Here is a 13,185-nt window from a genome sequence, read left to right on the forward strand (position 1 = left end):
CCCTATACAGCTATGGCCAAAGGTTTTGCATCACCTAGAATTTTAGGATTGAGATATCATTAAAAATTTCGAGCTTTTTATTTAACATCATGTAGTGAAAGAAACTACAAAATTATATCACAAAAGTCTGCTGGAAGCCATAATAGTAGCAGCATGTTTTATGTTAGATTTTGAAATATCACATTTTCCAATTCTTGTCAATTTTGCAATAAGTACTGTATATAGAATACTACAGAGCAGTATGTAATTCAATATGTTAACGTAAGATTATTCAGCAGGTTTCATTTTACTTTATGAAGAAAAATTAGTTCATTCTACAGGGTGAGGCAAAACGTTTGGACATAGCTATATTTAAAAAAAAAACAAAAAAAAACATCAGCTTGATAAGCAGACAGATTGATGTAGATGGGGGGACATTGAATGGAAGAGAAGAATGTAGACTTTTTCTAAATGTGTTTAACACTGCTCACTGTTACTCTGGTCTAAAAAAGATAACTATATTTCTAAAAGTAGATACAAATAACATGTGAACTTTTTTTTGTAAAGTGGAATAAGAATTATATTGGTGTACTAGAAGCATTTAATCAGTTATAATGATTTATTAATGTGATTGTTCACGTCTTTGGCATGGTCTGTTTTTTTAACTTCATCTGTTTGGCTGTGCCTGTGCAGACTAAGACTGCAAGAGCTGCTTTTGAAAGACGCAGACACAAATAATATTTGTTGGGTAACACATTGCTGCTTTAAGGGTGTGGAGTGGGGTTTCTTTCTTGGATACAGAACTCCAAGCCACAAAAATTCATTTTTTAAATATGAGACAGGAGCTCACAATTTGTACATACCCAGCTGTGTTTTGCAAAGGTGTTTTAGCTTCTTTGTTTTGAGAACTAACTTTAAACTCAAAGACTTTAGAAGAAAAGTACTGAAAAACAACCAACAAGGAGGAAGTTGTGTGGTGTGTGTGTGTGTGTGTGTGTGTGTGTGTGTGTGTGTGTGTGTGTGTGTGTGTGTGTGTGTTTTTTCATTTTTTTTCATTGATGGGACACACCTCCTCTCCCTCTCTCCCTCTCTCTCTCTCTCTCTCTCTCTCTCTCTCTACCCCCCTCCCTCACATGGATTACTGCTGGTAGAAGGGGGAGTGCATACTGTGAAGTGGTAGAGGGTATGTCAGTGCTAACTGCTGGATTCTGAGAGAGAGCAGTGAGCCAGCTTGTGTGCCTGATGGCTAAGTTTGGGAACATGTTGGGTTGCTCCCTGCTCCTGTTAGCTTGTGTTAGTTACTCTGATGCCCAGTGGGGATGGTGGCCATTTGGCAAAGACACCCAGGCAACTACACAGACTATAACAACCCAGGAGAACCAGGGATTACAGAGTACTACTAGTGAGGCTACAAGCCAGGAGACCACCACGGTCATCCTGCAAGCCCACGAGGAAGGACATGGACTTTTGAGTGTTTCAACAAGAAGCCCTGATTCAGAAACAGCATCCCCAACTACAGGACCACCACCACCAGGACCAGCGACCGAAGAGAACCTTGCTGGAGTCGGGGCTGAGATACTGAACGTGGCTGAGGGGATCCTCAGCTTTGTCCAGACGTGGGACCAAAAACTGACAGCAGAAGCAAACGACGGTGCAGTAGAGGTTTCTACCTCCCCTGCTGAAGACACAGAGACAACAGCCGATGTACGCAAGATGGACAGAGGCACAACTTTGCCCATTGCTAGGCAGGTTACAGAGCAACCAAAGGATATAGCCACATTTCTACCAGTTGCCCAACCTTGGGTGGAACGCCACTTGCTAGAAAATGGTACTACAACCCTTCATACGATATCGGTGTTGGAGAATGTACCAGATGTTAATTTGGAGTCGTCGGGGGAAGGGGAGAGTGGGTCCTCAATGGGAGAGAGCCAATTTGAAGCTGGACAACTGGAAATGGGAAACCTCACATCTTCTTTTAGCAATAGCACAAGCAGAGAGTTTTTGCAAGTGGGCAATATCTCGGACTGGCGGGATTCGGTGACCAATGAGAGCTTGCATGATGGGAAAGCGGTGGCAGGCTTTTTAAAGATGCAACTATCCGACAATTTAACAGACTTTGCCAATTGGACGACTGCAGGGAATGGTACTAGCAACACGGGTAACCAAATCGACGGCCAATCAAACCAAGGCCTTAATTTCTCTAAGCATCTTGAGATAACTGGCTTGAGTAGAAGTGTAATTAGCAGCAGTAGTCGTAGTTTTAACTTTAATGCAACTAATCAGGTGTTGGGGTTTTCTAATAATTACTCTGTCTCAATTGAATCTGATTTACTAACCACTACTAAAAGCCTAGAATCTATTGTAGATACTGATAATGTCATGCTACCGGTATCCACCTGTTTCTTGCCCGGGGCAACTGATTTGCCATTTTGCACCAATATGGGCATCGACAGCTTTGTTTTACCCAATTATCTGAATCACAGCAGTGTGGCGCAAGTCCGAGCAGCTTTGCATGAGTGGGCGTGGCTCTTGAATTCTCACTGCCACGCCAGCTTGGAAAGGTTTTTCTGCTTGCTGTTGGTGCCCAGGTGTGATTCGGCTCGTCTGGCACACTCTCTGCCCTGCCGCGGTTTCTGTGAGACGCTTCGGGACGCTTGCTGGACACTGCTTGATGCGGGGCGTCTGCCAGTGTCATGTGACTCTCTCCCCGAGAAGGAAAATGAGTATTCATGCTTATCTGTTAGTAACGAAAAAGGTAAAAGTAGGTTAAAATGCATCTTTAGGATACATTTTAACTTTAAAAAATGTCTCATTTCTGTGTTTTTCACTATTTATAAATGAGATGATATCACAATTCTACACCAGTTTCACCAAATAGTGACTTTCTTTTCCCCAGTTGGTTTGAATCGTGAATATTAAGGTATCATTTATAAATTGTAAGGTATTTGGTTTATGGATTGTACATTGTGCTGTACAGTACACACGCCTTTTATAATCATTCCTAAAAAATGACCATCAACATTTTGTGGAGGGGGCGGTATGTGTGTCTTGGTAGAAGAGGATAGTCCATGCACATACAACATAAGAACATAAAGTTTACAAACGAGAGGAGGCCATTCGGCCCATCTTGCTCGTTTGGTTGTTAGTAGCTTCTATACAATACGTGCTTCATCTTGAAAACCAAAACAAATGTGGTCTACACATCAAAGACCTGCCCTTCAAGGAGGTATCCTAAATTAATAGACAGAGAAATGCCTTTTGAAAATGTTCCATTAAGTGTCAGTTCCAGACTTTACAAGTAAACATAGTGTGTGTGTGTGACAATGTTCAATATTACTTGGCTTCTGAAGTTTGTATTCGGTTAGTTTTGTATTGCACGGAAATATAGACTACAAAAAGAATAATCTAAACCATTTTTTTTTAAATGCACTAGTTTACTGCACACAGGTAGGACCAACACCAGGCTTCTAATGTTTTGAAGGGTATTTATCAGCAAATCTTCAGATTTGTGGCGCCTGTTTGTATATTTTTAAGTAGTGTATTTTTTATTTTATTTAATTTTTTTAAGTTTGAAGACATTGAAAGACTTCTTGTCAATCGTTGTCATTTTTAATGTTTTGTTTCTTTTTAGTTACATTCAGCACTATTAAGCATTTAATGGATGATAATAAACATTACAACTTTTTTGGATATTGAGATCTGAAGCAAAGTCACTTGCTGGTCGTAAGAAATGTTGTCTGCTTATTCTAGTATAGTTAAGTATTTATAGCTGAGTGGTTTTACTGTCATTGTAAAGTATTTCCTAAATTAACCCTCACAGCAATATTGCTGATTACCAGTAGGGTTAACAAAACAAAGAGTTTTTCACACTTCACTTATCTCTACAACTCCAAAGTCTGTGTGGGCTAAATGTATTGCTGCTCAACACTTATACAAAAGAGTATGGTCTGAATGGCATATTAATAAGAAAACATTAACATATTATTGATGTAAAGAAATAATAGGTTGTGTTTACTTGCAGTAAGTCCATCCTGTTTTTGGCAACTGTTTTGGTTGGTGTTCTTGTGTGTTAATAGGGGTCAAAAGGGCCTGTTGCACTGGGTAAAGTGCTTTGTATTCATCCACTAAGGATCATGTCTGTATGTTGGAAGTTTGTCCTTTTGTAAAGGTCCCACTGTGCTAGACAACCAATAGATTTTCTGTAAACAGTAATATGAATGATATAGGGATTGAGACTGGACTTGCTACACAGTGCATTTTCATATGGATTGTGACTTTGTCTTTTAAGATTTTTTTTCCTGTTTTTGTTTTTCTGTTTCGGAGGCTAGGTTCTTATAAAACCGTCTTTTCATGACAAATATAGAAGCAAAAGATTGTTTGAAGTTTTAACTGGACTTCTTTTGTTTATTATAGTTGCAGTTCATGTGACACATCATAACCCCATTTCATTTTGCTTGTATAACAAAAAGCCTTTTTTTTGTATTGGCCCGAGAGAAAATGAATTCCACTTTGAAGTGTCATGCAAACAGCATAAATCACAAATGCTCACATAAATGGTTTATAATTTTTTTTTTTTTTAAAGTAGGGTTAACCCAGTTCAGCAAACTGTGGTATTTAGTGTATTTATGTGCCAGGGAAGTAAAATTCGGTGTGTAGCACCATGGTAAGCAAATGACCGCTCGTGCTACAGGTGCCTGCCCAGTACGGGGGGGGGACTACTAATGCCTCACATGACCATAACAAGCCTGTAAAGTTGCCTTCTGATGGGAATGAAGATGCAGTAAGGCAGTACTCTTAGTAATGCCTTGTTATTGATTTAAACACTAGAAGGACCGGAGATATACTCATACCTAGAAGCCCTGCAGCAGTCTTTCTGACGGCTGTATTCAAAACACTGTAAATAGTATAACGAACTGAGAAACAGTAGGATGTAATAGTTTTTTTTTTTTTTTTTTTTTTTTTTTTTTTTTTAATTGAGTGTGTTACATAAACATCTGAAAAACCGAAGCATATTATACACACACACACATACATACACAAATGAACATTTATTTTACAAATCAAAACAGGAAAATGTAAGCAAATAAACATCTGAACAGACATCGGTTACATACAATCTGAAACAATAGCAATACATTTTTTACTTTTCAACAGCAATCAGTTTATTATCAGATGAGCAAAAGCAACTGAACAACGTAGATAAATAAACTTAGAAGAAAACGTTTTACAGAAGCGTTCAGCACAAGAAGTTATAAAAAAAAGTCTAATTTATTTTTCTTTTTTTTTGACAAAATGATATTCTTTTACCTTGAGTCGAAGGCTGTTCACGATCAACACAGATAATGCGCTTCTCCATGCCACCTTTCTGCACAGGGCACAACTGTCCGAAGTTTTATTTTTATTGCACTTGCCAACCTGGCATTGGCGTCTCTTGCGGCTCTCAGCGGGGTTGCCAGCTTCAGCTGTGGGTACACGCTTGGCAGTTTCTCTCTGTTCCAAATGCTTCTCGTGAAGTTCCTGTGCTAACTGTAAAATATATTCTCTTCTTGGTAAATTCTTCTCCGTGCATTCTTTGTAAAGTACCCAGGAGTTGATGGCTGCTAGGTCCAAGACATTGTAAAACATCTGAACAGGCCATCATCGGGAGCCAGCTTTCACGGAATACTTCTGTGCCATCTGATCCAAACATCAATTTCATATTTTGTTGCGTTGTAAAACTCCACAGTCTCTGGTATTTATTTTCACTAGTCCCAATACTAATTGACTGACCAAAGCAACGCAGCTGGCAAGCAGGCGCCAGCCTTTCAAAAGGCTGATTGAAAAACAATAGACTGTCAGTCATTTACTCAGGCAGAGTGTAGAGACTAATCTAATTATAGCTAAACACATTGCGGACTGGTAAATAAAAATAATAAAGTAGAATACCGTTCTGTATAATGAAAATACAGTTGTTTTCTGTGTGGCCATCAATGTGACTGCTCCCGGGGTTGTAGGTATAATGTAATATATCTGCTTTATTTCTGCACTCCCGTGTTTCATGCTTTGTGAGAATATTTAATACATACGGACAGAAAGGTACACGAACGCACAGCCCCATATTTGTTACAAGACTGGAGAAAATTACATTTTAAAACCAAAAAACGCCAAAATGACTGCCGCGGGGCTTCTATTGTTAACCTGGTGCTACACTCAAAATTCTACTGCTCTGCCATGGATACATATAATACTACAGCTTTATGAAATTATGAAATGAATGGTATTTTAAACATGATCTCAACATTATATTTATTTTCTTTACCTATTTGAATGTGTCTTTTAAATGACTAATCTACAGTAGTTTGGGTTGACAGTGTCAATTTGCCCACTCCTGTTAATAAAGACTATTTAGTTTCACCACTTATTTCCCACCTCCTTAAAGCAAGGCTGTAGGCAAAACAAGGTGGTAACTTGTACCTCAATGTCAAGTAGCTGTAATGAGATCCAGTGTGGTCTGTTTTTAGTGCACCCTTGTGAATTATAACAACATGGAATCTGTGATAGTGATAATCCATCAGATGTGTTGATGGGCCATCGTTCTCTCTTGCATAACAAGGCCCAGACCTAATGTATTACCCTAAGGAGTTGATGAACCGATTTTAAGGTCAATTATATATTTAAGCAATACCTAATAACTCACTAACTAAAACAAACACATTTAATAATGTTTCATGAAAGTCAATTTGATGTTTATTGACAATACTATTAATACATCTTGATATTATTTTAATAGTTTTCAGCAGAGAGGTTATTTTGGGGTCAAATGTTACATTTAAATAAGGAATGAAAAGTATGCCTGGCATTTTCCAAAGATCATATCCATATCGGATTTCAGGCACGATTAGGATCCCGAGTGCCTGTTAAGGAGGGATCCTCCTGCAGTATCGTCTGGTATGTCTTGTTCCAGTTCACAGTAAATCTTCTGACATAGGTAGGCCTTCCAGCTCATGATGGATTGGTTTGAACCAGCTAGTGCAGTGGTTGTGCTTCACAAGATAATAATCTCTGGAATTGAATGGTGAAGTAGGCATGTTATTGGCTTTGAACTATTGCTTTAAAAAAACGTTTTTATGAAAAGTTTTACAATAAAGATTTGTATCTATATTCCACACTAATTTAAAACTTAATGTACCCCCTTTTATTATATTTTGAAATATAATAAATATTATATTATTTTTGTAATTGCATTATACATGTGTGAGGCAAACGTTTTGTTTTATGATAGTTTTGGGAACAACTTTTATTTTTAGAACCATACAGTGAATACATATGAACTCAAATAATTTGCATATGTTGGCTTGTTCAAGCATCTAATGCAACGTGAGCCTATGGTAAACCCATTCAGGCCGTTTCTCTGTACAGGATCCCTGTACCAAAGTATCATAGGGTAAGGTTTCCCAATCCTGGTCCTGGGGGACAACTGTGTCTGCTGGTTTACATTCCAACTCAATTACTTAATTGAACTCTTCATTGAACTGTTCATTAGCTTAATTTTAGACCTTTTAAATTGTTTTCAGCTTTTAAAGAGTTGGAGATTTCAAGTCAACTATACAACTGTTTGGTGGCTGTTTTTTTCTTCTCATATATTGCTCATAACTAGCACAACAAATTGGCAGGCTCTATTAACGGACATTAGCTAAAAGGTTTGTCTACTTGATGTGAGCTTCTTGCAGTTCTTACCTGAGCACTGCCAATTGAGTGTTTACAGAAGTAGATGAAGAGGCTTAGCCACTGCATTTGTTTATTGGTACTGCTTTTAAAGCCCTAAACATTCTTTCTAAAGTTTTTAATATACTAAATCTGCCGGTCATGTGGCCGAATCTCATGATTTACAGAGAAAGGCATGCTAATAATTACTGTGAATGAATTTGCAGTGACAGAGTGGTTTCAGCTGCTGTAGGGCTGCCAGGGAGTTTGGGCAGTTAAAAGGCTTTGACGAGGCGTATTATTATTATAATACCTCCTGATGTGTCTCCAAGCTATGGATTTTTAAAGTTAACATTTAGCAGCTGTTGACGATATGTAACCTCTAGAATGATGTGGATGGTTTTTACTGTACTAGTGATGGTAATTGATTAAATGTTTTTGGACGTTGGTTCAAATGGTTCACATTGTATCAGTTAGCAGTTGGTTAGCAAAAAGTATAGACAAAACATGCTTATGTCCCCCCTATTGTAGACAAGGATTTCTCAAGCATATAGAATAGGAGCAGCTCACTGCCAAGCTATTAACAAGCCTATCTGCATAGGAGGAAAAGTCTTTGAGATGCTTGTTTGTGTGGCCATAGCAACGCGATGGTGACTTGCCTGATACCCGTTTCCAGCTGGGTTAACCATCAACAATATTCAGTAATTTATAACGGAGGTATTCAGCATGTGCTAAATAATAACACTTTACAATCAGTCCCTAAAACAGTGCCAAAGGGTAATTGGCAGGTGCTCAAAGTTATTTATTGTTCGCTCTTTTATTTTAAAGGCTCGTTCTTTTTAGTCCTTATGGCATCTCAAAATCTATATGGACAACAGACTAAATAATGGTATTATTTATATCAAGCTTGTTTTCTCATTATTAAACAGTGCTGCATTTTATCTGGTCTCAATCAAGCAACATTTACAGCCGAATTCTATTGTTGACTTATATTTTCCCATTTTTATCCCATTCTGATTTTTTTGGTGTCACTACTGTACTTCTGTCTGGTGGTACAGAGTTGTGAATTGCATGCTTCTATATGGGTTGTCAGCATGTATTAGCCTTCCCTGTGCATGGTACTGTACATCAAACGTTAACCCAGGGAATGCTGGTACTTGAATTGACAGAACTTGAGTTGAGAGGTATACTAAGGCACTGTGGTTTGGTCCTTTTAATCTGCATTGCAAGAGTTGGTTTCCAACAAGTAATTTACTGTACAGATGCAGCATTTATTACTTCAACAATGAGTCAAGAGCATTGTGACTGTCAGGCTATTAAAGATAGCTGTCTGCTTGTGTGGGAATTAGAGAGCATGTCGGTTGTATACTGTAAATGACATATGAGGGGGAAAAATAGCCTTTTGTCTTTTTGTACAAGGATGTCATTGACGGTACCGGATTTCCAGCAATTGTCCTTGTATGAAATTGGAGGAGGGTATTCAGTTGCTGTCTAATTCCTATAGTGATGATTATCATCTTTTTTTGACTGAGTCCCTTTGTACTTGACTACAGAGATAAGTAATATATTAAAGCTGGCTGTCTCGGGTCAAGCGGTTCACACATCAAAACTCTGTCGAGACACTGGCCTACACTAAAAAGACTGATTTGTGCGTGTGTGTGCGGCGTTGATTTTTTTTTTTTTTTTTAAAACGACATGTCGTCATAAGATTGTTGGAATTCCAAAAAGTAGCGCGAACAGGATGCAAGGATACCACCTGTCAGCTGCTGCTGCTGCATGGTGATAACTTTCCGACTGTGTGTTGGTACAGTACTTCATTACCCAGGGAGTTGTGGAGTTTTGCAGTGCCAACTAAAATGTGCAAAACTCCATGTAAGGGCAGTGGATTGCTTGAAAATAACTTGACTTGTGTCTGAAGTTTTCAGACATGCATTATAGGGCAGGTGGGATTGGTGAGTCAGCAGTGATTGTACTTGTATTAGAGCAAGTTTGCTCTCTTACTTGAAACTGAAGCTTTAATGTTTTTGATTCACATTCAGATAATAGTACTAGAAGCCATTGTATGTATATATATACTAAAAACAAAGAAAACCCTAGTGTTAAGCGAGGCTCATTTGACTAAAGTGTGTGTGTGTATAATGTGTGTGTGTGTGTATATATATATATATATATATATATATATATATATATATATATATATATATATATATATATATATATATATGACGTCTGCTAAGAAATAAATAATAATAATAATAATAATAATAATATATACATATATATACCACTGAAGATAATGCATGTTTGAGTATACTTTGCCAAAAGCATTTTTGAACTATGTGTCTGGCATTACTTGAGATTATATCACAACAAATCATTAAAATATGACACATTCGGCTGAAATTCAGATGTGGAGATAGAGATAATGTTAACTTTAATTATACATTCTCAATCCTCATTTAAACAAGTCATTAGAGGTGATGGAATGTCACACTGTACCTTTTAAATCAACGAAGGTCACCAAAAGTAAAAAATCAATTATTAACTAGGTGAGTAATGTTCACCAAAATGGTCTGTTACAGAAATAGTTCTAGATTTTCACCCTTCAAATAATGCTGCAGAAGAGAAGACTACCTGCTGTAAACACTTCAACTGGGGCAAATGAATAAACAAAGACTCTGTATGCAGTGCTAGCACATCAAGTATTTGTTTGTGGAAATCTTAGTTGGAAGGCAAATATTACATATGTGTTTGCCAGTCATGCACATTTTACACAATTATGAGGATCTTTTAATGTATGTGCAACACAAACCAAATGTGTTGCACCAACACTATTGGTGTCTGTAGCCTACTCCTAAAACGACTTTTGGCACCCATTGTAAAGTGCCATTAAACTTCCTTTTATACTGTAAGGTATCTTACTGTGGCACCTCTAAGACTTCCTCTCAGTGCGGCACAGTTATTGAAATGTATTTTGGCTTCTTATCTATACTGTTTGTGTGGTTTATTAACAATTTAACAATGTCTTTGAAATGTGGACCTCGTGTTCATTTCTGCTTTAATTTAGTTTCTTTTCCCAAATTAGATTTTTTTTTTTAATAAACGAGACAGTGAGAGTTATAAATATAAATATAGCATTGTGTTTACAAAGGCGAAGTATGTCTACCACAGCAAAAGGATTCTAACATTTATTTTTTAAAGTCTGCTCATGCTTTGCCATATTGAAACAAATTTTCCAAAAAAAAAAGTAAATGCCGTATGAGATCGGTTTACAGCAGCCCCATAACCATACTTAATGGACTTTGTGAAAAATGTGGTTTATCTGCCAACTATTCACAGTGCAGCAGAGTATGGGAAAATCATTTAACAGGTTACCAGCAAATGGTGTATAGTTGCTAATGCCAAGCTTGAGAAGGATCCCTGCTACTTTTGAAACCATGTTACGCAGGAAAGAACTACAGTACATCTCACATGTTTACCACTTAGTTTGACATTCTCTTTAGTAAAAAAAGACCATCTGTTTCCAGGCTTCACTATAATACCCATGGAATTAATGAACACAGTAGAGCATGCTTGAATCTAATGCAGTACAAACCCCCAAAAATACAGCCAGCATAAAACATAAACAGGCGCAGTTATTTTAAAGGGGAACTGCATTCAACCTGGAAGCATTTTTAAGCACAATGAAATATATACTATATGCTGTACATATTGTCCTGGGGTGAAGTTTAACTATTAGTGCAGGAATGTCGGGAGAAAGCGTGGCATTCTGTGGCCTTTCCAGTTTTAAATTTTAGAATCGTGACTCTGGGTGTTTTCTGTCTATTCTTAACAATCTGTCTTCAAAATAATGTCTCTTTTCACCCACTCAACCTAAGGGCTGGATGTTACCAAGCTACCGAACTAGAGGCAAAGGCCCTACCTGGACTTGCAGGGCACCTCGCCAGTAGTGGTCTGAAGCATGATTAGGCAAACAAGCTCCAATTGACTTTCCTCCCTAACCTTGCGGAGTTGAAAGAAGAATACAGCATTCCCTTTTGGGTCCTTCACCAAAATGGGCAAATTAGAAGAATTTGAGTTTGAACCACAATTTCATGGCTCACCCTGCATTCAAAATGGCAATGCTGTTTTATATATATGCGCTGCAAAATGTTGCTTGTTTCCTAAAAACAAATCCCTACTGTGAAATGTTTGCTGCAGTATGAAAAAAGGATTTGCACAGTTTAAGAGTGAGTTTTTCAGCCCTGAGGCAGTGCCCTGCTCAGAGGAGATGTTTTGATTGGTGACACAGCTTTGACAGGGAGAGCAAAGTCCAGCATGATAAACCGAATTCAGCCAGATGTTTCTTATTTTCCCATGAAATGTTCGCCAGCGCACAGGCTCTGGAAAATACTTATTTTATTCCCACCTGAATGGTTTCTCATGTCTGCCTGAAACAGAAGGTCCTACTGTAGAGATAATGTCGAGGAAGTTTATTTGTGATTTAAACAGGGCACACTGCTTTTGTGCTGCTGGTCTCAGTAGAAACCACCAGGGAACCATTGCAATTTTGGTAGTTAAATACATGGCTATACAATCTCTCCAGCTCTTTTGGGGATTGTTTCATTATTAGCTTAGTTGCCGGATTAGTTTGTAAGCTGTCAAAGGTTAAGAAGTGGAGAAATAGATTTCATGCTTGAAAAAACATTCCAATGAAGGAACACTTGATTCACCAAAGATACAACCTTGCTTTTGTACTGCTTTACAAAATGACAAAAAACAAAGGACGGTTTGTGTTATTGGAAGTCATTAAAGTGAACCATTCACCCTTATAACACATAAAACAATTATTGACGGTTTTAGAAGTTATTTTGCTCAAAAATGACAAGCATTAGAAGCCATTATAGAACTTCATGGCTTATATTTGTTTTACAGGGTACTTTTGAGTATAAAAAATCTGTTTCAGATTTAAAATAGGAACAGTAGGCAAACAGCCACCCTCTAAGGTTAATACATTTCTAGAGATTCATTGGGTCTCTGAAATTACCCATATATGGTATATTTTAAGGCAATTTCAGAGTTGTCTTTGGCAAGAGTTAATTTCCACCAATGCTTACAGTACTGCTGAATGAATGTGGTTCTGATTGCTATTTTTCATTCATGCGATTGCTGCTATGACAGTACAGGATTTTGTTCTTGTAGGTTGAGATTTGGAGTGGTGTTGCACTGTATGCGGTGCTTCAATTATCTGTTACTGAAGAAGCTGGCAGATGGATGTGGAACACATTGTAGGTGATCTGTCCTAATGAGGCTTGCTGACAGGAATGCATGACATAACTGGGTTATTTATAATGATGCCAAGATATTTTGCGCCCAGTCCCTAGCATGTAAATTTATAACAAGGAGATCATCACTGCATTGCAGTGTGGGAGACCTGCACTTATTAAGCTTCCATCAATAGAAAATGAGTTGTTTTTTACCTTTTTATTCTAGGATTACTACAATATTTGTACCCTCTTGCCTATTTAATTACTGCACTCCATT

At 37.7% G+C, this 13,185-nt stretch overlaps 1 protein-coding gene across 1 annotated transcript in view; it reads left to right on the top strand.

Moving 5' to 3' along the window:
* Positions 1–2,240: 2,240 nt before the first annotated feature.
* The window catches only part of LOC117426758 (collagen alpha-1(XVIII) chain-like), a 53,986-nt gene continuing 43,041 nt past the window's right edge, over positions 2,241–13,185 (top strand). The window contains exon 1 of the mRNA XM_059033482.1: positions 2,241–2,734. Within this exon, the coding sequence (XP_058889465.1) occupies positions 2,359–2,734 (376 nt within the window). The 5' untranslated portion in view covers positions 2,241–2,358. The remainder of the gene's footprint in view (positions 2,735–13,185) is intronic.

This window comes from Acipenser ruthenus, chromosome 11 (assembly GCF_902713425.1).
Source record: "Acipenser ruthenus chromosome 11, fAciRut3.2 maternal haplotype, whole genome shotgun sequence".
Classification (NCBI taxonomy): Eukaryota; Metazoa; Chordata; class Actinopteri; order Acipenseriformes; family Acipenseridae; genus Acipenser; species Acipenser ruthenus.